Raw genomic sequence first — 26,949 nt, forward strand, 5'->3', positions numbered from 1 at the left:
TTTGGCTGTGGTAGCTTCCTTTGGGGAGGGGGCGGCAATTAAACTCACAATTAATCACAATTTTAAAGCACTCCACTACTTTTCAGAAGAGAGATGTTACAGATGAGGAAGTGTTAGAAGTGAGAGCAGTAAAACGCTGTGATAAAGCACCTGAAGGTCATGGATGGCCTCTACATGAAGGAGGAAAAACTTCCTCCCCGCTACCCCCATCCCTTCTTGATAGCACAGATTAAAAACAAAGGCAGCTGTTCAGTCGGGAGTGACTTTAGTTTAAATCTTTCTGTTTCTTGCTCAATAACCCTTTCATTATAAGCTTCCTGCTGGGAAAGTTTGCGAGCCAAGCCCTGCTACTGAACAGGCAGCACTCGGGGCTGCTGAACACCAGTGCCCAGTGAGTCCGTGTCCACACCTCCCTGAATCACTGCAATCCCTACATCTGATGAGGCAAATCAGAGGGTGTTGGTCCACAATTAAAAAAATAAAAAATATTAAGATACAAACTGTTCTCTGAGAAATTAATCCTGTGCTGGAAAGTTTTCTAGCAGCTCGAAGAAGAGGCAAGAAGACAGAAGGAAGCAGCTCAGGGATGTGTGTGCAGCAGGCTGTTCCCTGCCCTGCACAGATTACATTCATAACATAACCTCACTAATTGAAACACTTTGATCACTTATAAGCTAGCTCCAAAGTCCTTTGAGCTCTGTAGGAAATTCCCAGGATCCTGGATGGGCTTTTGCTCAAGTTCTCTATTGTTTGCATGAGGAGAAAAATCTGAATATTGATACAACTTGAAGGCCTTGCTAACAAACACTGAATCTGGACAAGGGAGGACAGAGAGATATAAAGTATGACCAGAAAACTGGCACGGTCCACAGAAAGAGCGTTTACAACTGCTATCTATGGCTCTGGTCTAAGCCTGCAGCACTTCAGTTGCTTATATGTAAATTGTAAATCAAAGAGCATCTCACATTGTCTCCAAAATGCCTTCTGAGGCACCATCCTCAGAAGTGATGTTATCAAAGTCACTCAAGCAGTGGTTGTAAATTTACTGGACAGTGTTATTTTCTGTGTTACCTGCCTACCCATATAACTCCAGGAGAAGGTGTTATCCCGGTACACAGAGCCCAGACTTACCAGTGTGGGCTGTGTTCTGATGGACACTGCATGCAGGGAAAGCTGCAGAATCCAAATATCCACCCAGGCTGGGAGCATCCAGCTTTCCACCTTTCAAATACCTCTAGCTCAGATTTTACTTCTGCTGAACCTTGATTTAAAGTCAACCACCTCCTGTGAGCTTCAGGCCCGCTCATGCCAGCTTTGTTTATCCAGACCTGTTTATCCAGCAGTTTAAGAAACCAGACTTAATTGGGCTGACTCCATCCCCACGAGAACACTGTGGCCATTCTTTTCAAACACTTCCCAACCCAACATGTTACTGAAACCAGAGAGCCCACACCAGTCCTCCTCCCCCAGCCACTGGGGTGTACATTACATTCAAACAGGTTCACCACCTTCACCAAGGCTGTCACCTTCTCTCACTGGGTTACTCATTTTTGGTGTATTTATTTGCCCAGTGCTGGAATATCCCATGCCTGCTGACACCAGGGATTGCACGGCAGCCGGGGCTCCTCTCCCACACACAGAGTGTGTTTGGGCTCTTTTGGGGTTTCTCAGACCTCACAGGCAGCTGGGCTCAGTTCTCTCAGCCACTGATCAACCTTTCAGAGCAGCAGCTGAAAAATTTGTTTTAACCCAAGTTTCTAAACAAAAAAATCCTATTGCTCTTTTACTGCAAGAGTTAAGGAGGGAAAGAAAACTTGTTTTTCCTACAGTGAAACCTGACTAGCAGGCCTGCTTCAAATGGCAGAAAACATAAATGTTATGATTAGAGAATTTAGCGTGGAAGAGGACAGTGCTTTCTACCTCAGACTGAGATTCCACTGTGCAGCTATAAAAACACGCTGGGGAAGGTAAAGTCAATGCCAAGCCCTAATGACTCGCAGTCAGTGCTGAAGTACACACAGATACAGCAGTGATCTCTCGGGAGGGCATCACACCCTTCTAAGCTGAGCCTGAGCAAAACACCATTCCCAGGGTTTCCTCCAGTAATTTCTTTAATTTGCTTAAACTAGAACATAAACTTCTCTAGATCTGATTTCTCTTAAAAGTTTAGAGCAATAAGCCACTTGCTTAATCTCACGCATGAGAGGCAGAGCATTCATTAAACGAGCTCGTAATGTGCTAATTCAGGGGAATATCTTTCCTAAAGGCTAGCATTACAAAATAGTGTCACTAAACACTACCAGGAAAACAATCCAGTCGTCTCTAAAGTTCAGCAGTGTTCATGACGACATTCCTGTCCTGAGACTGCCACCAAGATGTTCTCATACAGCCCAGTCATATGGAAATCATAGCTCTCACACAGCAGCTGTGTTTTTTGGAAGTGACTTCATATTTTTGGATGTTGTCTACCACATGGAATCTAACATCTTCAACAGCAAATTAAGCTCTCCCTTTCATCCTGTGCCATGTTTCCTCCATGTAATAAAGGTGGTAAATGATTTTTAACTCTACAGTGACTGCCACCGTTCCTTAAAATGCAGGGACTGTCTCTCTGTGAATATCTTCACAAGTTTTTGGTATTTCTAATACAAATTGAGCTGAGATTTTACACAAAACTGGAAGGATTCTCATTCCCTTTTACCTCACATCTGGGCTGACTTGGATATACTGACTCACTCCCAAATAGTCACTCTTGCAAGTGAGTTCCTTTCCCAAAATTAAATGTTTCATAATGACATTTCTACCATATATATGTCCAGCAAGCCACAAGAATTGTTGGCTACCATCTTGAGGAGAGGTCCAGACTCTGTGGCACATGCCCAAAATGCACCTCTGGACCCTTCCCTGGGGCTGTGTGAACCAGCAGCTCAGAAGGCTCAGGGGTTGGCAATGGCCAACACCTCCACGGCCTCTGTTGTTAAAGGGATGTTGACAAGTCTTGTAAGAGGGTAATGAGAGAGGACATGTCAGGCTGCAGTGACACAACAAGACAAAGGGCTGGGGTTCACCTTGTTCACAGGGGAAAGCTGGAGAGAACTTTGCTTTTGACCAGCTCCTCACCTTCCCCAGCCACCCCCCACACGTCCACGCAGAGGAAGCAACACTGCTCCCCATACACTGAGGCAGATGGGCACAGGTACAACAGCAGTCTGTGGAGTCTCAGCACAGTTCCAGAAATACCAGTAAAGGTGAAAACTAACACTCCAGTCACTCCTCCTGCCCTGCTCTACGTGATAACCAATTCCACTCTCAGCCTTCCTTCAGCAAACAGCGCTCAAGCCTCACTGCAAACAGCGACAGAGAGTTGTCCTTTTGTCTGCTTGGGAACATACTTGACAAATAGAAAACAAACATTTCCATCTGCAAGAACAACCATCTGCACATGCTGCTGTAGTGTATCTGCCACTCTGTCTCACCAGTCAGCTGCTCACCCCTGGAGAGCAGCTGGATCTCCACAGGCACCAAACGGACACACAGCAAACGCGGCTAAAGAAGCACAGGGAATGGTCTCCCTGAGCCTGCACTCAGGATCTGCCCCAGATTTTTTGGTTTGAGAAGTTGTGACAGTGATTCCCAAATCTATTGACTCTTATCAGTTCAGGTCCTGTAGGTTCAGGTGACCATATTTACTCCCTGGAGTACCAGGAATTGATAAAAGAACAGTTGATTTCAGCATTTTGGAGTAAACTCCAGACATATACCAGGATGTTCAGCTGTTCCAGGCTCAGTCCATTTTCCATCTTGCCCAGATCCCTCAGGCTATCTGCAAATTGCAGATTTCACAGAAGTGCTTAAGGATCCAGATGCTCAAAGCAGCACCAGGATCCTAAGTGGTTTAAAAAAAAAATAAAAAATCTTTCTTTGCATTTGTAAAACCTTAAAAGCCTTTTATTTTCAGGGACCTTTGAAAGTGGGAGGTATGTTGATGTAAGCAATTAAGGCACTAAAGGCCTTAGCTTCAAGTGGACAGACCTAAAACATCAACATTCTCCCTCAAGAGCTCCATTAGCTGCATTTGCTTTCCAGTTTCCTTACACTGAGATCCATGTAAACTCAGATTTATTAACCAAGTTCTGTATATAATGGTGGAAAGATCCATATGTGATTATCTATATACATTTAAATAAAAAAAAACCAACACACTCAAACCATTTTTTCTCTTCAGCTTAAAATTAATGGCAACAAGACAGTAAATGTCTTATTAAAAGATAATAACTCAACAAGGTACCTAAAAGTATCTAATAGAGCCCAGGTGATGAGTTTCAGCCAGTGACTGGGAAGAGCTACACAAAATGGTTCATTTTCTTGTGTAAGACCTGCCTGGAGTCAAAAATTTGCATACATATATAAATATATATGCGAGCTGCTGCTAGCCAGGAGGGAAGCAAACAAGGAAGTAGTCAGGAATTGGGAATAGCAGGGTGTCTCTTAGTTATTTAAGGTATTAGCTGAGCCAATGGGCATGCTTTTCCTGTTTTAAATAGACACAATAAGATAAAGGTCAGCAGGGGAATTGGTTACATTTCTCTTTCCCACGTATAGGTATTGCTGTGGAGGATGTAATCCTGTCAGAACACTTTAAAGATACAGAATAATTTGGAGATTTTAGAAGGATCAAATTGGCTTCATCAGCCCAGAGCACAGTGCATTACAGGTACCAATTCCCTGGGAAAGCCAGAAGAATTTGGGCTTTCTGGTACTCAAACAGCAAAACTAAATCCTGTTATGAAAATAAGGGATCCCATAGGAAACATTATGTAGCATCAAAGCTAACTACCCTGTATGCTTGTCTTTATATAAGAAACATCACATTGTAGGGAAAGCACATCTTCTAATCAGCTTTTCTGTGCTTCAGCAGATAATTGAACTAGAAATCAAGCTCCAAGTGCACCAAGAGGCTCAATAAATACCACCAAAACTGATAATTGCTTAGGCCAGGCAAGCAGATATTCAGTGGCTCTGTTCCAGCTCTATTAATATGCAAACTTGATACACACACCAGGCCACCCACAGAACCCATCTTTGTTTTAGTGACTTTCCTTCTTAATTTGTAATGAAACCCATATTTTGTTCAGTACACTAAACAATTGCAGAAGTAGCTCTTTCAGACAAAAAGGAAGAAAAGATACCACAATCTTACAAACCTGCATATCCCACGGGGATCAGTAAGAGCTTTCAGCTTGCTGGGAGCTCAGGCTGGCTTGCAATTACATTTATAATGCATTGTGGTTCATTAGAAACCAATTAAGAACAGTGGCAGCTGTAGATAATTCAGTTAATCAGTTGCTAGCTCTAAAGTGCAATGAAAGTAATGCTTCTTATTGGAAATTACTTCTAAAGATTGCATAATTTCTTAAAGGAAGAATATTAGAGGTTGGGGGGTTTATATATGTATATAAAAGCCCAAGAGAATTTGTTTCATGGAGGATTGTAGAAGGACCTTTACAAGGGGCACAATGCTCTGAGTGCTGCTTCTGTAGTCTTAAACATGAAATCCAAGACTGACCTTGCAAAATACCCAGCAGTCTGGCTGAGGTCTCAAATACATTGTGTCTTGTATCCAGATTCTCTTTTACAGTTTCCTTATTGCCTCCAGGATCAATACTCTGGAGAACCTGCTGTTAACTCAGCAAAAGTCAGAACTCTGCTGTCAAGAGCTGAGGGAAAAGCTATTACAGAAGCCAAAGCGTAAGGTGTGATGTTATTGGAATGTTCCTGAATAAGGAACTCAAAAAAATCAATTTGTTCTACTTATATTTTGGAAAGAGAGTAACGAAATATTACTCTTAGGATCCAAAACGAACAAGAGATCCACTCTTGTGCCTTTATTGTAAAAAGCCCCACATCTTGCAAAATCTGTTTTTATGGCTTAATCCTGGTCCAGGGATTTCAAAATGTATATGGCTACCCTCCAAACTTTCCTTGAAATAAGGTTGTGTTTTGGTTCAACTTAGAAAAAAATATTTTCATTGTATGCAAATTCCTTCCCTGGTCTACGGCAAAAATACGTCAGAGCGAAACCTTCAGTGTACCAACCACAATGTGTGATTTGACAGACACCTCACTGCACCTTTCTGCTTGACCCCTTTCAGCTGTCACTGAAGGGCAGAAGTACAAGAAGTCACCCAGGGTTTGGCTCAGGAGCCACAGGCTTTAGCTCAGACTTGGTTCAGCAGAGCATCAGAACCCCAGTTTAAACCTTAAGCATCTCTGTATTCTTTGCTTGGTTCACAACAACAGCAGAAAGTCGTCCCAAAGTGCAGCCCTCGCTGTGACTTTCATCTGAACAAATGTAGCCAGTGGTTTCCAAATAAAATACGTAGGCCAGGGAATAAGGGGATTTGATCCTGGGTTTAACTGCTGTTCTTTGGATGCATTCAAACACAGTTTTTGGAAAGGCTGCTTTCACAGCTCATTGTGATACTACCAAGAACCTCTGGCATGGGAACAAACGAAAGGAGTGTTGAAGAGAAGGGAACTGGCTCTGTGATACGGTAATTTAAAGAATAATGGACCTCTAGTGACAAAGTCTCCATGCTGTGCTGTTCTGTTAGCAATTACTGCAGAGGAAGTTTGTTTAGGATTTAGGCCCAAGGGTCCCCAGGCGAGGCTTGTAAACAGTGTGGAAGTTGATTTTCCTGTTGGTGATAGAAAGATTGACAGCTAAGAGCAACCTTTTGTGTGGCAATGACAACTGTGATTTCTGTGCAGTTTCACTGCAACGTGATTAGACTGTAATCAGACTGTGGCTCTGCTGGATTTTTGGATTGCTTAATTGATGGCCCCAAACCAAATGACTTTCACTATGAGAAAACCCCTTGAAACTTGAATTCCATGACATTGAATAGGTTTAAAGTATTCTAGTGCTGTCTCATGCTTGTGGCAAATGAACCTTCTTTCCTTATATACTTCGGATAAAACCAACAGAAAGCGTGGAAAGATCCACTGACAGATTCTGGACCTCGGTCCAGGTGACATCTGTAACTAAAAAGTTCCTCCAATTTGGTTGAGAGAATTGGTTTTCTATTTTCATTTAGAGATAGTATAAATTTCTTTCCTCGGTTCTATAAAATTATCATGAAAACGAAACTCCTTCTAGAATGAAAAAGTTGTTGCCAACAGATAGACAACTGTGGGTAAAATCTTTTGGGTTCATAGAAATCTGAAAGTTGGGTTATTATCTCATTTTGGGGATTCAGAATAAAGGAGGTGCTCTAGTTTCTTTATATTGTATGACTTTTATAGGTGCATTGCTCAGGGCACATTTCTGAATTTGCAGAATTACTGTTTAGTGAAAAGAGTAAGGCATAACAGGATGATTGTTTTTATGCACAAGGATAATACACTTCTTAATTGAGCAGATGTTAAAGGCAAACAAACAACAAAACAAATAATGTCTGGAAAAAAAAACAACTTTGAGAAAACCAGATCACAATTATTTTCATCAATTAGGAACAAGTGTCTGATGGAAAGTGTAACTAATGAGCCCATCTTGGAAATTTTTAAATATATCCAGAAACTTGAGCAACAAGCCTGTGTTTGGCAAACACTGTCAAAATGTTCCAACATCATATGATAAGACTGTGTTATATAAACACAGGACATGCATGAGAAAGTTGCCTATTTATGCTTCATAGATCAAATAAGATGATGGAAACATTCCAGTATTCAAGAGATGCTGTTAAAACATAAAAACTTCTCTTTCCATTCTCCACAAACTTAAAGATGGGAGTTGAGTTCTCTTCTCGGGCCCACTACCAAGGTCTCCATTCAAAAAGCAACACTGCTTTTCATTTTTTCCCCTCTCTGGCATCCAGGTTTGCTCTCTGCTCACAGGGGAGGAGGCCACTTCATGCATGGACATGTTCATCTACAAATAGGCTTCAAAATCCTCTAAACTGAGCTGATGTTTTAGTGCACGTCCCTCCTCCGTCGGGAGCCTGGAGCGTCTCTCTGCAGCTCAAGGCCATTCATTAGCAGCTGCCCCTCTCTAATCAGTCATTCCATCATCACTTTAGGACACTTGTAATGCTTGATGGGACTTTAATATAAAACTTCCCAAGGCAGTTGTCAGATGGCCCTGGGTTCTGACCATGATATAACTCACATGTCCAGGAATGTAATTTCATGCTGAACTGCAGGATTTTAGTTCTGACTTCATGGTGCTTAATCTCTTCCATGTCAAAAATTGCTTCAATAACATCTTTTCTGTTCAGCTGAACTGCTGCACGAACCCATAGGGGAAACTTTGTTTCAAGGTGGATTTTAACTCTGCTGGAAAAAAAGAATCTGATTAGACTGTTTAATATAATTTACACTGTTGATCCTTCTGTGTGTGACGTGCAGGGGATGCAGAACAGCTCTGCCCGCCTCGCCCCTACCAAGGAGCAGCACACAGCCTCTCTCTGCTGGAAATGAGGGTTGCTTCTCTCCTTCCCATATCCAGGAGCTTCTAGGCCCCCTCAAAACCTTGCTGGTCTACTGGAGCTGCCCAGGTGTTGGACCACTGGAGAGAGCTGCCCAGTGCTGTGCTGTGCCCTACACACCCACATGGGACTGACAGCCCTGCTCTGGGGAACTTGCAGTCTCACCAGCAAGGCAGATCAAAAAGCACCATCTGGGGTATGTTCCTCACACCCCACAAAGACTGGAAGATCTAGAAACTAAGTACAAATCCCCAAGCACTGTCATACCAATAGGTCAACCCTCCCACTACCACTTTGGAGCTGGAAAGAAAGTGAAGAGTGACTTTTCAGGGTGTCCTTCACATGGCTCCTGCTCAGACTTGTCCCGGTGATTAAATGATCCCTCTGCTCAGCCCATCCCAAAGAAGCTAAAAAGAGTGGCTGAATGAGATGGAAATAGCAGTTGTCCTCCACAGATGGAGTGCTACCATCAGGGGCTAAAAGTGCTGGAGTCTGAACAGCAGCCCTCTAACACTGGTCAAAACTGGCTGTTTATTGCAACAATCATTTTGCTGTGACTGCTGCTTCTGTCCCAAACATTTCTCTGCTTCTCTTTCTCCAAATTGCTCCTCAGTCTGCTGCCCTGTGTCCAGACTGCAGCTTTCTGCAAAAAACTCCCCAAAACCTGATGTTCATTCAGGGTACAATGCCGGGGAGAAACCAGGGGAGATTTTTCTTCTTTCAAAGCCAGATCTGTGCAGATGAGAACTCTCAAAGTGCTCTGCAGAGCTGATGCCAGTCACATTCTCAGAGTTCCAGCATTTAACAAAGACTTCACTCTGGGGACAAGAGCATTGTCCAGCAAAGGAGGTGACAGAGACACCAAATCTATCTGCCAGATGTCGGTGTCGTAACTCGTACCGAGCCTCCTTTCTCTTTGTACACTTGGCCCCGCCGCCTGCAACGTGCATTTCCCAGCTGGAAAGACCTCGCACACTTCTATTACTGGGAAAAAAGAAAATTGCCCAAAGGGAGAAAGTACAAAAGGTTTGCCTCTGCTACAGGAAACTGGAACTGCCAGCAGTCTTGCTGAACTGAGTACGTCGGCAGAATTAGAGTTTAGCAAGGTATCTGCAGCGGGACAGACACAGGGAGAAAGAATTTCCCAAGCCAGGCTATTTTCTCTCAAAACAACATAAAATGGAGAAATAAAAATTCAGGGATCAGAGCTCTTCACAGTCTGGAATTTCATTCCATGAAAACCTCCAGGGTCGTTCTCATTTTGTTGCTTTCCCAAATAAGGATGAATATCTCAGCCTCAGGAGTTTATCTATGCATGGATTTAGGTATAGAGCTTTCCCACATGTACATATTCCGTTTCAGCAAGATGAAAATCTTTTGTGCTATCCTTCCCTTTCTGATTTTTTTAAAAACAATGCAGCTGAAAATTAAATGTGGTAATCCAATGATTACGATTTCCTGTAAAAATGAATAAGCAATAAATTGTTACATTTCTATGAAATGTTTTGACTTAATCAGATCATCATTTCTCAGTGGAAGACTGTTCTCTTGGGAGTTTCTGACCAGCTGTAGCTCTTGTATTGGGAAATCTGTCACCCTAGGAAATGAAAGACTGTCTGAACCACAGGAGCGTGACAAAGTGCTTGTTGTGACGTTGGGAGATGCCTCAGTCATGGAGCACTGTGGTGCTGAAATCTTACTTTCTCATCCTTCTCAATTTTAAATCCTTCATACCTCTGAACACTGACTATTACAGACGTAAGAATATATAAGCAGCACACCAAGTGTGCAAACAATTAGGAACCAGATAAAACTCCAGTAGATGGCGCTCAAAAATATCCCAAATTTGTGTCCAGAACCTCAGTGCTGTGCAAAGGGCTTGGTGCAGGCAGCTCTGTGCAGCCCTGAGCTTCTGAGGACTCAGGACAAGGCGCTGGGCTGGGCTGGCAATGATTCTGGGACACTGGGGATGCTCAGAACTGCAGGACTTGCACACAAAGGTGGGTTCAGCAGTGACAGGCAGCTGCTGCTCACCCATGCAAAAGGAAATGGGGTTGTGTGTGTCCCAGTTCCCCCAGTTTCCCTCAGCACCCTGCTCTGTCTTGCACTGCCATCAGTTGTCCTTACTGGCTGTGGCCTGGCTCGCTGTGAGACTAAACAGAAAATACACCTAAAGCAAGTGGATTAAGAGATCTGGGTCCTATAAAAACACAGTGGAGTTTTGGAGAAGTGCTGAGACCCAGGGCAGTTGTAGAACATGACCTGCCAGGCAGGGGAGTGTCTGGCTGCCCATTCCTGTGCAGTCCTGTTGTTCAGTAATGGCCACTTCAGGTGGCAGCTTTAAATTTCGTAGTTCTGACTGGAACAAGCTTGTTGTATTCCAAAGGCAATTGAACAGTAATTCTTGCACAGAAGCACAAATGGTTTCACCACCACCAGGGGAATGTTTTTTATTGACCATTTAGGCCAAAAATCCAAGTGAAAGTTGATGCCATCTGATTGAGTCCCCGGTTGGTGGTCCTGGGAAATGATCTAATGGCCAGTTCCCCTGAAGTCCCACAAAGCCACTGCCAGAAGTGCATCAGAAACACCACGCTGTGATTCATCCCCTGCTCCGGGGTGTCCAGCAACACTCTCTGTGGAGCCCAGAGCTGGCTGTCATTGCTTTATGTGAAGGAAAACAAAGCCCTTCACCCAGCCAGGGATCAGACATGTCACAGCAGCAGTGGTGAAAGCCTTCCTGAGCTGGTTGCCAACATGCTTCAGTCCTGCCTGCAGTACTTAACCTCTGCTGTAGCATCAGTGTGAGCCAAGCACATGTGGGCACATGGATTCTGCCTTGGGCTTTTTTGTCCCACCCTGAGCTCCAGGCTCCATGCTTTCACTTCTGGTCGCTTTACAGACCAACTGTGCTTTTCCATGTCTGGAGGTAAGTTCCTCCAGGCTACAGTGAGGAAGAGGTGGCTGCTCAGATAAGCCACTTTAGACCTCCTGCTGTCAGCACGCAGTGGGGCAGAACCTCAGCAAGTCAGTGACTGTGAATGCTGTGCCCAACACTGATGGTTTACATCTTTCATAACACTTGGTGCTGGTGGCAATTGAGGCTATGACATCTGTTGTGCCCCAGCTGCTGTGGTGAGGAGCTGAAATGCTCTGCCAAGGGAAGAACAGCTCGTTCTCTGGCTTGTTGGGGTTTTTATTGTGAAAGACAAATGAAGGTGTTGGTCCTATTACACTAAGTCACTCACCTTGCAAAAGTTAAAACATGAGCAATAACTTGACCACCTCTATGATCTTTTGCAGGAGTTACATTATTGACTTCAGCAGTTTTGCCTTTGGGCAAAAAGGAAAAGGGGTGACAGGAAGCTTTGCTTCCAGCCTGCATTTCATTAAACTTCTGCTGTACCGCTTCTGCTCCAGATCAGGCAACAGTTTTGCTCCAGATCCAGTCATTTGACTTTCTTGAGGAAAATATTTATAGGGAAATGGTTAAGAGATCAGGATGTTTCTTTACAAATTTATTTTACAAGCCAGAGTGAAGGCTGAAAAGCCCTTTGCTTGTGTGATAGCAGAGGTCATTCTTTGAAACACCATCAGTTGGTAGGCAAAGGTGAAATTATCTTTGTCTCTATCTAGCTAAAAGCAAATCAGAAGCGGCAACACAGATGGTCATACATAACATACCCCATGGAGTCCAGAAATAAGCCTGTTCACAGATTGTGTATCTGACCCCAGCTTTCTTAGCTGAGGAGCTCTTGAGTTACATGATGTGAAGTACAGTGGGATTTCAGCTCTTCCATTACATGTAAGATGAGGGGAAAATGGTCATGGCTTGATCTAGAGGAGAAGACATCTCACCACAGGAAGCCAGAGCTTCTTGTGATCAGACATTTCTTAACCACTAGACTGTCAAGGCAGTGGGGAGCTGGTGAGCCCTGGCTTGCAAATAAACTTCCATTTCGGCTGCAGTCCCAACGTGCCTGGCCCTTCCAGCAATTATCCTGGCTCTCAGCCATCAGTCCTGGGAAGGAGCTTCCTTTGGGGGAGTGCATTTTTATGTTGCAAGCACTAGAAATAATTAGAAAATTAGGGGCTATTTGCCCCTACGTGTAGTCAAAGAGTGTGTGTGTGTGTGTGTGTATGATCTTTTATCTTTTTATATTTATTTTTACCAATACAGAAATTTTTAAGATACAATAAAATGGACTAGTGACTTTGGGTTTAAAAATGGTATGTCCTTCAGGAGAGCACAGCTATCTCCTTTACCTTTGAGATGATGAACAAGAGGATTTATATTCCAGATTAATAATCTGAGTACCTCAGAGAATGTTTGCCATATGAGAACCTAAGCAGATTTGTCACACGTGGTCTGGTAGAGGGAAAAATGGGAATAAGAAGTCTTTCTGTACTCTCTGCATTCTGCCCAATGCCTATGCAGTATTTGGGGATGCCAACTAACCAGATGGACAAGGGGTGGCTGGGGTGGTCTCAGAGAATACACATTTCAGTGTGCACTGTGTCAGACACTGAGCCCAAGCCTGATTTTAGGGTGATTTGGGCTCCCTTGTCTCACCACCTAACATCCCAAGAGTTTGTCCTGCAAAACACCGAACTGAGGTACTGTTCCCAGGCACAAGAGGAGAAAGCCATCTGCAAACCACTTCAGGCTCATAACTCGTGTTCCCCCACCAGTGCATTTCCCTCCCGAAGCGGTAAAAGTTGTTCAATGACCCTTTTGTGTTCTTTTGGGGGGGTCTCAGCAAATTCACATACCTGCCTGCTTTGCACTTTTTCGCTTTGTGAGGCAGCCCTCGTGCTCTCTGCAGCACAGCGAGACCGCGCAGGGCGAGAACAAAGAGCAGCAGGCGGCGAGAATGTGACACCGTCCCTTCCCATGCGGCTCCTGCCGCAGCTCCGCCGGCTGGATGTTATTTTAGTGGCTGTGCATCCCACCCATGCGCTGCCGAGGGCCCGGGAGCCGCTCTGCTGTGACGCCTGGTGAGCTCGGAGCTTATTCATGTTCAGGAATGGGAGGGTCAGGGCCATCGACACACACCAGCATCCTGCTGCCTATTATTTCCTGCCAGCGCTGGCGTCGCACCAAGCCCTAACATGACAGGTGGATGGAGTTCACAAGGAAATAATGTCATGGGCCAGTTTTCCAGGAAAGCTGTTAACTCTATTCACAAACTCGGGCCTTCAGATTGAAAGGGAATGTGGCTGAGAAGGGCTGCCCTGCAGTTATTTACCCTTTTTCATAGATAATTCGCTGACATCTCTCTCTGCAGTTCAGAAATCTTTACCTCTACACAGCACCTACCTCTGGAAGAGCAGAGTGTGGCTGAATGCCTCATAACTCACAAAACCAGGGGGGCACTGCATTTGCAAATCCCAAACGACTATTTGATTTCAGTCAGACTGCAAAAGATGGTAAGAGATTCTGCCTTTTGCTGAGCTAAATGGTTCCTGGGAAACAGAAAATAAACACGAGGTGAGATCTAAGGCTGAGGTTAACCCGGGGACTTCAGGCATATTATAAGAATGAGAGTGAGGATATAGCCAAGGATGTTGCAGAAACAAGACTTACATATTTTTTAAAGTCTCTGTCTTTCAACAAGGCACTTATGTAAAGCTTTACTATCCCTCCACGTCTTTATGCATAGTCCAACATCTGCAGTTGTGTGATCTTCACTTGCTTTCCTCCTTTTTGTCCCTGTTTTTAAAGTTTAATACTCTTTTTCTCTTAGTCTAGAAAGCACGGAAGAAGAGTTAAGAAAAAAAGCAATCAATCAAAAAAAAAAAAGGCATTTTTCAAAAATGCCATGTTTGCCACAAATGCAAATTTTAAGATGCACAGAATCAGGACAATAGGACTCCAACTGGCTGCTCAGAAGAGGAAGGATTAGGTCCTGTGTCATGTTAATAGTGACATCAACAACCTGAATAAAAGCCAAAAATTCAAGTCGATTCTGCAGTTTAAGACCATTGTTGTCCCATATGGTTTAGCCTGTAAGATTTAGTCTAAACACAGATTTCTGCCAGGATTTATATTTTTTTGCATCATACAGTGCAACTCTTGATATGTAATGTAATTTTATATACAGAAGCCCTTAGTAATTGGCAAATATTTATAGTGATGTAGCTAAAATGTCCTACAAGCTAAAGGCATCAGAGGTACTGGAAATATAAATGCAAAATGACAGCTGCTAATACTTAGAGGTGCTGGAAATATATATGCAAAATGATGGCTCCCAATATTGTTCTGCTCTTCTTATTTTGGAGCCCATTTTAAAAACATTTAAAACATTTAAAAACATTTTAGAAATTAGGTGGAACCTGCTAATAACATACAACAACTTCCATCTCAGGTATTAAAGGAGTGGTGGCCCTGGATTTGACTCTGGATAAGCAAAGCTGAGACAAGAATAGGGGATACTCCAGAGGGCCTGTTCCTGGCCTGACCCTTCCGGATCCTGATGAGACTCTCAGGCCTGTCTTGGTTCCACACTCTGAGCCTGGTTCCTGCTCTGAAGAGCTGCAGTAATACTGTACATTCGGTGTTTGGTAACAGGAGCTCTCCCAAGTGTCCCAGGCAGAGAAACTTAATTCTTGACACAAGTCCATGAAACTAACCTTTATCTCTCTCTCTCTCCTTTTTTTTTTTCTAAACCTGGCAAATTACGGTGTTGGAGCCACAGTCACGTACAAAACACGACACGTGAAGTGACTGGGGAATCGTAAATTGGGCGTTTTGACTTGAGCAAAATCCTTAAGCATTGTCATACCAAACCGATTATTATTTTAAAATACTGTCCCAGGCTATAACTGTCTTTGTGTACAATAGCAATACAGGGTGTAGTTACAGACACAATTTCCTGTGCTTGGGTTTTGAAATTATTATTTAAGATCGCGGCAACGTTTGCCCGGCGCACCAGCGCAATTCCTCCATTAGATAATTTTCTATCCTTGTGAGGGCAATTTTGCTTGCACAGTCCTGCCAGGGCTTTCAGGAAGGGAGAGACAAGAACTGCGACAATAAAATTTGCATCAGCTCCCACCCAGCCTCTCCCAGAAATATCATTTGTCGCATTCAAAGCCTTCTCACACCAGAAGGGAAGGTGCTTCTGAACTGGAAAGTCACTGTGATCTCCACAGGGCTGCATCCTTCTGCCTCCCAGATTCCCATGGGAAACACCAAACAGCAACTGTGGAGTTCCAATGGCTTTGTATCAAAGACTTGGTGGACTTGGCACACAGGCATGAAACCCCAAATCAATCCAGATTAGGTCACGGGGTTCAAAATTTGAAGCAGAAATTTTGCTGGTTGTATCCAGTTCGAGGGGGCTGACCCTTGTAAAAGCACTGTCAGTGTGCTCCTGTCAAAAAAACTTCTCAGATCTAACAATATCACCAGACTCTGGGAAAAAGGAGGTGCTGAGCCTGCACACTGTCCTCACACAGCACCTCCCAGAATGGCTGGGCTTTAGGGGCCAAAAAGGATTTGTTGTTCCTGTGTTGGAACCAGGACAAGGGGTACAGGGAGAGAGGATGATAATGGAAGTCTCTGAAATATGTAGATTTGCAAGACTTTGTGAGACTTGTGTTGGATTTATTCTTGGTCGTTCAGAAAAGATGCTACTACTGCTTCAGACTGTCCCAAAATCGATGCACACAAATAATGGTGGAGAAGTCTGTGCCAGTTTCTAAGACCATGTGACCATTCAGGTGATGAAACATCTGAAAACATCTTCAACAGCATAAGGTCTCTGACTAAACTGCTCACAACACCTTGCTCCTGCAGGACACCAGAAACAAGTGCTGGGATTCTCCCCAGTAAAGTTACTGTTTTGCTTCTCTGAATAAAGGCCAAACAAGACTGAATTCCTGCACAGACTTTCACTCAGTGCTTGATATGAAGATGCCTGTGCATGTACCTTCTCTCTCTGGGATACAGCCAATGCTACTGAGCTCAGCAGTGTGTGCTCTGGCAGCCCCATATCACCTGGAGGCCTCCCAACCTGTCAGTTAGAGGGTATTATGGGACACCACGTTGTACCTGAAGCTTTGCTGTGCCCGGGGATCATGTCTAGGGTCATGCAATGCTGCCTGTCACTGCTCACACGTTTCTTAGTGCCTGGGTGCCCCACAATTAGCACGGCAGAGGGTGGAGCAGGAACTCTGCTGTGTCCTTGTATGTGTGCTGCAAATATAAAAGAGAGCAGAGATAAGGGAAAGGAAAACTTCTGTAGTAGTAGCAGAGTGACTCTTACTCACTCTTATTTACCCTTCCCGAAAAAAACTGCTCCCCAAACCCCATTGCCTCTGTTCCACTGAGTCTGGCTTTATCTTTTGACTTGGAGCTGAGCCTCACCTTGTTCCTCTACCTTCCTGCCACAGCAAGCTCAGCTGTATCACAGCAGTGGAGAAGGGAGATGGGAAAGGCTTGAGGGAGCAATGGGCTGCTCCTGCTCTGGGCTCAGCCTGGGAATTGTGGGCCTGAGCTGCCACACATGTAGTGGAAATCATTGCATCTCTATAGCCCTTGCAATTCTCTCCTCGGCAGCCCCCCAAAATTCCACTGAGGAAAAAAAAGAAATGGGGAAGGGGAAGAAGGAGTCAGAAAAACTATTGTGTTCCCAGGGAGGGGAAAAAAAAATAAACAGCCCTATTTAACTTATCCAGCTTTGCTAATGTCAATCACTTTTCTCATTTTAAACAGGAAAGACACCACTTTAGTCCACCTGTTCCATTATTTATCATGCTATGCATTTCCCATGAATTGTCACTCATGCAAAACCTGTACATCGTAAGGGGACACCCTAATATTTTTAATGACCTTAAGCAAAGTGATTGACACTAGACACCGGTGTCAGATGTTCTGGTGACGCAACATGTTCTCCTAGCAGCAGGAAAGCTTCCTGCCGTGATTAAGTTTGGGGCTATGGAAGTGCTAAAATGTGTTGTCAGCTTTCCTCTGATGCAAGTGATTTTATTATAGCGTCTGGTAACCACGGAGTGTGGCAACGCAAATACTGACCCCAAACATCCCCTCCCCGCACATATAGGCCTGCTCTATTTAAAAACACGGAGTGCACTTTGCAAATCCGGGGATAAGTTATGGATGTAACGAGCTTAAAGCGCGGAGGGCAGAGGAAATGGCGGCACCTGAGCCAGGATGCCTGGGTGGTTTCGGCAGGAGGAGCGCGCGGATCCGGGACGACCTGCAGGAGGAACCCCCTGCGGCACCTGCTTGGCAGGTGTGCTCTGCGGGGGCATCACCACAGCCCTCGTGGCTGCCAGAGCCTCTGGAGGGCAAAGAGGAGGCACGTTAGCACAGGCCTTGCTCACTGTGGCAGTGGAAAGCAAAAATCACATCCAGCCCTTTGGAGTCTGGAGAAAGTAAGGGGGAAGAGGACTTTGTGCAGCTCCTCTGGCTTCTGACACTCTCACAAAGGCCAGGGTGGAAATCTGTGACTCAGCTCACTTGTCCTTTAAGATACAGACAAAGAAATAACGTTCTGGTTTGCTTCAATTTGGGACCAGCCCCTCAATAATTCATTAGCTGAGAAAAGCCAGAAGACCTCTAGAAACTAGAGTTACAGAATGAGCATCTCAGACACATACCAGGGACACCTGGCACCTGCTTTTCATAAAGATTCGTCATCCCAAAGCTCGGTCAGCAACCACCACACACATGGCTTTGCTTTCATGAGTAATTATTAATAGTTGTGTTTCAAACTGACTGTGCCAGTGTCTGCAGAACTGACTGCTATGATTTTTCAATAACCGAGCTGGTATGCAGAGGGATGGGCTATCAAACCAAAGTCCACAGGCTACAGAGATTTTTGGAAGAGATCAGCAGTGCATGTGTTCACAGTTATTGTCACAGGGGTTGTTCTACAAAAATAGAATCATAGAGCAGTCAGAGTTGAAGATACAGGCTATCTTGATAGCAATAAAGATTTTTCTAAAGGTCTAGCAGCACTGAATATTATTTTAATGAAATTTACTTTTTAATTTTATAGCAAAATAATCAAAAGTGCTAAACCTGACCATTTTAATTTACAAAAAAAGTCTCATGTTTTAAGCTATAATCATACCTCGTTATTCAGGTTAGACAATATAATTACACATTTCTACTTATTTCTATTCAATAGGAAAACAAAATTAATATTAGTTGGTTTAAAAAAGGGGGAAAGTACCACAGATATTGCGAAGGGAAAGTTACATAAAATATAAGAATCAGCTTATTGAGCAAACTGTAGTGTGTTCTTATTGCCTTCTTTTTTTGGTTTTGTTTGTTTGTTTGTTTGTTTGTTTCTGAGCTACAGTTTAAGTCCCAGGTACTCTGACCATAAGCTTGTAGTCACTTCAAATGCTGTGACTTCTCCCTTGGTCAAATGTCACAGTGTGTGTTTAAGGAGATCTCTGGCATGTCAAGTCAGTTCAAATTATTTTCTCAGTTCCCACAGGTTCCCTTTCCAACACGATCAGCATGTTGGAGAACGCAGTTAGGACGGTTGCAGTTATGATGACAAAGTTTTCTGTGAAGGAAAAGTGGTTTTTCCTCCGTCTTGGAAAGAATCACTACCAAGTCTGCAGTAAGAGAATATCAAGAGCACTTGCAGAGTTAAGGGTATTTCTTAATCCATTCCATTTCCATTTCCACTCATTTCCACAGTTAAATTAAAACCTGCAATCTCTCCCACTGATAAATAGCCAAGCTGACTTACAAAGGCTCTGCCTTCTGTCCAGCCTTCTCCTGGTTGTCTTTAACCAAACAAGGTTCGCTGATTTGCCACGAGCGCCGTCTGGCTCTCCCGCCTCTTGGCTTTCTTGTTTTGCTGCCTGATTTTCCAGCACACTGCACTGGAAGCCAGCAAAAGGAGTCCTGATGACAGGAGGACCAACCCAAACACGGAGATGATGGATCCATGGGAGTTGAAGCTGTATGCCACGGCGGTGACCACGATGCCGGCTATGAGGATGACCACTCCGAAGGGCACCGTGCAGCGGTAGCAGGAGAGCTCTGCTCCCCCCGTGGCTGCTGTCAGCTGGCACTCACTGACCAGGGGGATGGTGGTGACCACACAGTCATTGTTGTTGCTCTTCTCCGTGGCTACAGAATCAGGATGCTTTGGGGAGCCCAGGATCTCTTTAATAGGTTCGTTTGTCATCTTGGTTGCCTTGAGTCGGGCAGTTCCTAGGCTAGAGCAGGCTCTGCTGAGCTCGGGCGGCGCTGCGGAGAGAAGAGCACGAGTTCAACCAATAATCACCAATTACTGCTCTGTGACACACGGGTGATCCCAAGAACTGTGATCCCATCTGGGATCACAAACAACCAGACACTCAGAACCCACAAGGATTTATGCACAAGATCAGTAGTGACACTACAGGTTGTGGAGGATTAGAATCAAGTAGTCATCAATAGGTGCCTAAGTTCTAGAAAGAACAGAGTCACAGACCAAGACAGACACCAATCTTGAAGTGTTGTGAGCCAAATCCTATTTTAGGTTACATCCTGAAGTCAGCATTTCTGGATGTAATTTAGATTTCAATGGCATTATATCTTCTCACACAGAGGTGAAGTTCACAGTCTGTTTTGGTTTTTTGCCTTTTCACACTGTTTATATATACACCTAAACACACACGTTACATGGATTTACTCCAGTGCACATCACAGTACTGTGGGCAAGCACGGGCCCAGCAAAAACCAGGATGAACAGTGAGCCTTTTCCCAACACAAGTGCTACTTAGGGAAACAATTCAAATGGCCATGACAAAGTGTGGATGTTGGGGAGAGTGGGGATGCAGAAAGTTTTCTGCACTGAGCTCAGCTCAAAGCTGGTGAACCTCCCATTACAGCAACTTCAGTGCCAGCCTGACAGCTTGCCATATACACTGGCTTCATGCAAAAGCAATGAAACCATGAAACCACATCCCTGTAACCGTGTGGGAGGGAGTTTTATATTCATATTCACTCCTCTCAGTTACAGCATGTTGTTTTCCTCCTGTCTCCATAGTGTAAACACACTCTCAGTCCTACACACAGCAAGCACAGTTGGACTGCATCTGCATCATGAGGCAAATACCTTCTGGCTCCATGGAGCCAGTGTGTAACTGGAGTCCACCTGATCAGGGGAGGATGAGCCCACGGCTCTGCACTGCTGCAGGCTGCCTTCACAGCCCTTGGCCCTCTCACTGGGGCTCTCATGGTGTGGGGCCACCCTGGGGTCTGCAGTGACCTCTGACAACGCCAAGGCTGCCACTGCTGTGCTGGTTTAGAGCAGGCTGTGTGCCCAGTGCACCCCAACATGTGCAACAGAGGCTGGAACGCTGAGGAACCACTAATTCTCCTGCTGCAAATAGCTCCCTCCACCACTCTGGTGTGGGCTGTGTAGCTTTTGCTTTCATGAGCAGCATGATATGCAGCTCAGAGAACAAGGAAGAGCGTTGGCAATGCCGTAATGCTTTTATCACTTTTATCACCTTCACATCTGTGACTAGGAAGTTAATTGCCAGATACTTGTATTCTCCTTTTCCTTTCCCACCACTCCACCCTTGTTGCTAAGATATATTCGTTCATTGTGGAGAGCCCTTGGTTTTATATCTCAGCACCTCCTATAACTGACCGTGGGTTTTGAGAGAAAGAGGATTTCACTGTTTTTAAGCACAGGCACAAACAGGTTTTATGCTGTTGCTACTCAGAAAGTTTGTATCTGAGTCTCAAGCCCTCATGAGAGAAGGACAGTTCAGATCTGGTTTGCCAAAGCTGTTCTAGTGCTCTATGGAGGAGTGCTCAGCACACAGCCACACAACCCTGAGCACACACTGTCAGCACCAGAGGCCACGGGCACACACCGGAACACTCGGAACACCAGGAAAGGCTTTTCCAAGTGGGGGTGGTGACTGAGCAGGTGGCCCAGAGAGGTTTTGGAGCCTCCATCCTTGGAAGTATTCCAAAGCCACCTGGACAGTCCTGGGCATCCTTCCTTAGGTGACCCTGCTCGAGCAGGATGGGGGTGGACCAGACAGTCTCCAGAGTCCCCTTCCAACCACAACCATTCCATGATTCCATGAGTTTCTGTCAGAGCACTTGCTGCCTCCAGGGGCAGGAAGGAGACTTGTTCAGTGCTTATCAGAAAAGCAAATATATCTGTGCTGACACCTTAGATATCCTAAATTCTCCTAGGTTCTGTTGCTTTGTTCTTTGAATCATAACATGATTAAGTACCTTTTATATCAGAGAGGAAGAGCCCAGGAAAGCCATGGGTTTGCTCTAGAGTGCCATTGATCTCTTCCCACAGGGATCTGAGCCCAAGTTCTGCATTTTCAATAATGACTTACGTGGCAGTGGGACTTACACTGGTGCCATCATTTAAAGTTGAGGTAGTAAAAATAACGATTTTCCATATAAAAGATCTACTGGTACCAATATACTGTATAACTTCAAAAGTTCAGATATTCTAACAGTCACAGAAAGAGGGACACTTCTTAATAACTTGAAAAGGCTTTGGATTAGGCTCATAATAAACATTATTATTCTGAAAAACTGCAACATTCATTCAAAGTATATTTACTCCTGTCTCTAAAGTCATTGTCCCTCTGCTTCAGATACATCCCCAATGAGCATTTAAATCTCTTAGATGTCTTGTACAGACATTTATGAAGAAAGAAGATATGTTTATACAGTTAAAACTAACAGGAATTAGAAAAAAAATCCTCTAAACTACCAAAATTAAGTCAATGGCAAAATACCTGTTGACTTCTGAGGAGCACAGTTGTTGCTCTTGAAATAGGATGCAAGCAGATGGGCATTCACACAAAACAAACAAACAAGCCTCTATTGAAATCCAATTAAGTTAAATAAACAACAGAACCTATTTGAAGTGTGAGTAAAGGTATTCAGCCCTAGAAAAAAGGGCACTGGATCCTCATTGCCAGCAAAGTCAGTTCTGACTTACGCCAACAGGTGATTTGGTTCAAGTTTCAGGGTAAGAAATTTAGGCAAAGATACCCGGCAGCACCAGCATCCTCTCACTAATCATACCACAAGTACTGTCTTAAGGAGCTACTTGGGGTTGAAGGAAGAATGTGCTTCTGTGGCAATCTGTGGCCAACACTGGGTAATGGGGAGAGGAAATTTTTAGCCACTAATAATTGTAGGTTGAGATTTACTGAAAAGATGTGAAATCCATCAGCATGCACACCTACCAGGTCCATGAGAAATCCATGGGAACAAATCCTCGTCTCAAAAGCAGAGGGACACTGCTGAAGATCTCTTTGTGTCAGTTCAAGGCAGAGTCAGGCAGCAGAAAGGACTGCTCCAGGCTTTGAAGTGTCAGATTTTGCTGAATGATGAATTGGAGATGACAATATTCTAGCATGGAAGTTTCCTCCTACAAGAAAAGTTGTTGGATTTTTGTCAGCTTCTTAAGAATAAGACTCCTGCTTGGAAAAGCTCCCACTGTATGCTGACTCCTGCTCCCAAACTAACAGCAGCAGGAGATGTTCTCCCTCTGCCTCTCCTCTTTTCTTGGCAGCAGCAACCTGTGTCTGGCCCTAAGTAACATTTTCCTTTGATGATGTGACGTCTCGATAATGAGTATCATAGCCCAGGCAAGTCCCCCAGAAAGAGCTAGGCAGGAAAAGGTAATGCACATGAACTTCTGCAGATAAAAATCTCATTTAACCTCATTTCTATTGCTCACTTCACCTCTGTGAATAACAGCTCAGAATACCTGGGGGTTGGTGTCTTCCATGTGCCCAGTTTCTTTGAGCAAATCACTCCATCTCCTGACTCCATGAACTGACCATGACAACACACTTCCCACTAAAAAGAACCCTTTTAAAACTATCCTACTATAACAAAACCTAAGTAATATAATTCCAAAAACTCTTCTCAGAAAAAAAAAGGCAAACTAACAGAGTCCAAGACCCCACTGTAAGAAATGTAACTCCGTAATATTTATCATTGTTCATTTCTGTTATTATTGGATTTTTTTAACACAAGATTCATAACTCAAAGAGGGACAAGGTGGAATCTGCAGCAGGGCAGTGTGAGGACTGCAGAGAGCAGAGCGATGGAAATTGTTATCAACTGCAGAAACAGCTGTGAAACCAGCAGGCAGCTGGGCAAAACTGACCAAGCAGCAGAGATTTATGTTGCTAATCTTATTTGACATTCCCTTTCTATATGTGCATGATTATGGAAGATCATTTCCACCCTCAAACAGGAGTTCCAAGTGATAACGAGAGCAAATTCAAGAGAATAAGACTGTATAATGATAAACTTTAAGGGCTTTTCTCTTTTTAAGTTATTTAGACCATACTAACATTTCACTAACACAAACATTTACAGGCACAAACTGCTGCTGTTCTCAGGGGATCCTTGGAATAAACCTGTGACATAGCTAAAGTATATTTAGCTGATTATTGAACTTAGCTAATAATAAGGAAGTCTCCTTGCTTGTCTCCTTGACTATATTCCTGTACACACCACCTAGCAATTAGTTTAACTTTCTGAAAAGTTTGGAGGGCAATGCAGGAAAAAAACCCACTTTAAATAAAAAATCTAAATTACATTAAAACAAACACACACCTCGGAAATGTACTTGCAGCCAACTTCCACTCAGATCACAGAAAGGTTACGTTTGTTTGAAAAGCTCTTCCTAGAGCAATTGTGCCCCCTAAGCCACTCTGCCAGCATCTTGCTTTGAAAAGATTAATTGCTCTGTCAGTTCTTTATTTGCATTTATTCTTGACTACACACAGTTTAGGAAATTTTCTTAAATTAATGTCTTTATCAAAAATCCTGACTGACAGAGCAACTTTTCAGATATGAGATTTCTTCTTTTCCACTTCCCTCCCTCACCATAAACCTGAGAATCAGAAACACATGAAACCTACACACGAAGCTTCCAATATTTTAACTCAGAATCATTTCAATGTGGTGCTCTCTCAGGAGCTTCCCACATAAGGAATATCTCTGTGCAAGAGCAAAGAGATGACATTGTTCAGCCACTACAACCCTTTCCTCCTTTTTTTGCATTTTACTCAGAACCAGCAGGTCACATTTGAGTTTTCTGCCTCCAGGCTCTGGACCTGATTCTGTTTATTTTACACAATACTTCAGACACCCTTTTTGCTTATGTAAAATTCCAATAAATCATAATGCTTACACTTCACAGTTGGTTATGCATTAAAGTGACTATGGAAAACAGTGTAAGGAGTCCTCCCGTACCGAGAGAAGAGCCAGAGTTCATTTGGAATCCAACAGACTATAGTAACCCCCAACACAGTCCCTAAGCTCTTCTCCAGGTGAACATTCCTGGAAACACACAACTAGAATTTGTATTTACCGGACTCGAGGATCAGGGTCTAAGCTACAGGGGCAGAAGGAGAACATACCACCTCCACACCCGCTGCCTGAGCCGCAGGATGCAGTAAAATTCTCTCACCGAGCTTTTACGTAAAATAATGACCAGATTTAAGCTCACACCTTTTTCGTCTTTCCGACACAGCTGAGGGGTAGGATGGGAGCCAACCAAACCCCTCCACAAACGGACTTTGTCATCTGCAAACCGCAAAACTTTCAAACGCTCCCATAACACCCAACACGCACACACACCTGGGGTAAAACCCTGCGTGTCACGCCTGTCCCCGAGCACCTCTGCGAGAGAGCAGGGACGGGAACAGGCGGGGAGAGCCTTGTGCACCCTGTCTGCCCGTAACCCCTCCGGGCACCGAGCGGCACCGGGAACCCCCGACCTGCCACCGGGGCAGCGGCTCCGGCTGCGAACAACCGGGAGAGCCCTTTGCCACGGCCGGAGCGGGTCCCGCAGTGTCCGAGCAGCCTCAGCTGCCCCGGAGAACCGGGAGCCGGAGCCCCGCGGGCACCGGGAGCCGGCGGGGGCGCGGCCGCCGGGCGAGCGGGTCCAGCGGCTGCGAGCCGAGCCGAGCCGAGCCGTGCCAAGCCAAGCTGAGCCGTGCCAGTCCATGCCATAGTACAGGCTAGCGTGCCACAGTGTGCCGAGCATGCCGTGCCTTGCCGAGCCGAGCCTTGCCGAGCCGAGCCTTGCCGAGCCGTACCTTACCTCCTGGCCGCCGGGCGGGACTGCGGCGGCCGCCAGCCCGCAGGCAGCGTAAGAGGGGATGCAGCTCGCTCGCTGCACAAGGGACTGTAAACAAAGTTCTCGGTGAGAGCGAAACAATTAAGGGACCGGAGCAAACTCAGCCGCGGGCGGGGCGGCAGCGGGACGTTCTCCCGGGTGCGGGGGGGCCGGGAAGGCTGGGGAAGGCTGTCCGGGGCTGGGCAGGGCACGGAGCCGGCCCTCCTCCCTCCTCCCTGCTCGGCTCACACGCCCGGCTCAGGGATGCGCACGGCGGGGACGCGCCTGGCTCCCGCTCGGCACCGCGGGGAGGCTCCGCATCGCGCCCCGGCCGCGACAGGTCACACACGCGGGGCGTGGGACAGCGTTCCCCAGAGCTCCCCAGCCGTCCCCTGCCCTCCCTGTCCCCCCGCACACCCACCACCACGCGGGGGGTGCGGCCACATCCCCGCTGGAGCGGTGCGGGTGAGGGTCACCGCCCGTGCTGAGCCGCGCCGGGTCACTTGAAAGCACGGGCCATAGCGAATTCCAGATGAACTCCCAGTTCGACTGCTCAGGAATTACATGAGGAGGAGCATAGTTTTGGGTTACATTCTTAGGGGATAAAGTTTTGTGTATCATTTAGAAATATTTTAACTGGCTTTTCTAAGCTTTAATCGCTCGTTTCTGCGGCACATCAAATACTGCAGGGGTTTGGAGTGGATGGATGTGGGTGGGTGTTATTTTTTTTTTACCATGATTCCTGTTATTTCAGATAAAAAGCAGACAAATTATGCTTTCAAGTCTCGTAAAGGACGTGTTTGAATTTTGCGGTTAAGTTTACCCGAAGTTTATATTTAAAAGGCACTATTTTATCAATGATTGATAAAAGAGCAGTGCAGCAGATGTATTTAATCAGCCACTCTGTCTCTGAAAGCATGCATGTACTTTTGACTCCCTTTCCAGGGTGAAATCCTGGCCTCACAGAAATTAATAGTGAAACTTCCACCAACTTCATGTGGGCCAGGATTTCACCCTGTGTGTTAAGAACTGCCCAGTGATGGAGATCCTGCCAAGGGTTCATCTGCTCCAGACAAATAAACCAGGAGGTTCTGGAAAAGCTCCACAGCTTTATACAAGAAACTGGCATTTTTTTTCCCCATTTGCTGGTGCTCCCTTCAAATACATCAGCATTTGAGCAGAAATGACAAGCAAACTGGATCTGAGGGGAACTTCATTAGGCCATTAAGTCCAGTCCTTCCTAATGCAGGCAGCAGTGTCAGTAATAGCTTTATTAAACTTGCTGAGTTCCACCTCAAACCAATTGGGTTTCCTACTCCTCCTGTTGGAATGCTATGAGACTTATTCTGTTG

General features: G+C 45.0%; 1 protein-coding gene across 3 annotated transcripts; it reads right to left on the reverse strand.

The window, feature by feature from the left end:
- Positions 1–18,462: 18,462 nt before the first annotated feature.
- TMEM100 (transmembrane protein 100) lies at positions 18,463–26,037 on the reverse strand. 3 transcript variants are annotated; one of them, XM_032706861.1, is made up of 3 exons: positions 26,019–26,037; positions 22,701–22,885; positions 18,463–19,725 (listed from the first exon to the last, which is right to left on the reverse strand). In XM_032706861.1, exon 3 carries the CDS (start codon positions 19,661–19,663, stop codon positions 19,259–19,261), a length of 405 nt encoding a protein of 134 aa, XP_032562752.1. In that variant the 5' UTR covers positions 19,664–19,725; positions 22,701–22,885; positions 26,019–26,037; the 3' UTR covers positions 18,463–19,258. The 3 variants fall into 3 exon arrangements, with proteins under 3 accessions (XP_032562752.1, XP_032562750.1, XP_032562751.1); XM_032706859.1 differs by lacking the exon at positions 26,019–26,037 and adding an exon at positions 25,583–25,756; XM_032706860.1 differs by lacking the exon at positions 26,019–26,037 and adding an exon at positions 25,578–25,756.
- Between the last annotated feature and the right edge of the window lie 912 nt (positions 26,038–26,949).

Source organism: Chiroxiphia lanceolata, chromosome 19 (assembly GCF_009829145.1).
Source record: "Chiroxiphia lanceolata isolate bChiLan1 chromosome 19, bChiLan1.pri, whole genome shotgun sequence".
NCBI classification, from domain to species: Eukaryota; Metazoa; Chordata; class Aves; order Passeriformes; family Pipridae; genus Chiroxiphia; species Chiroxiphia lanceolata.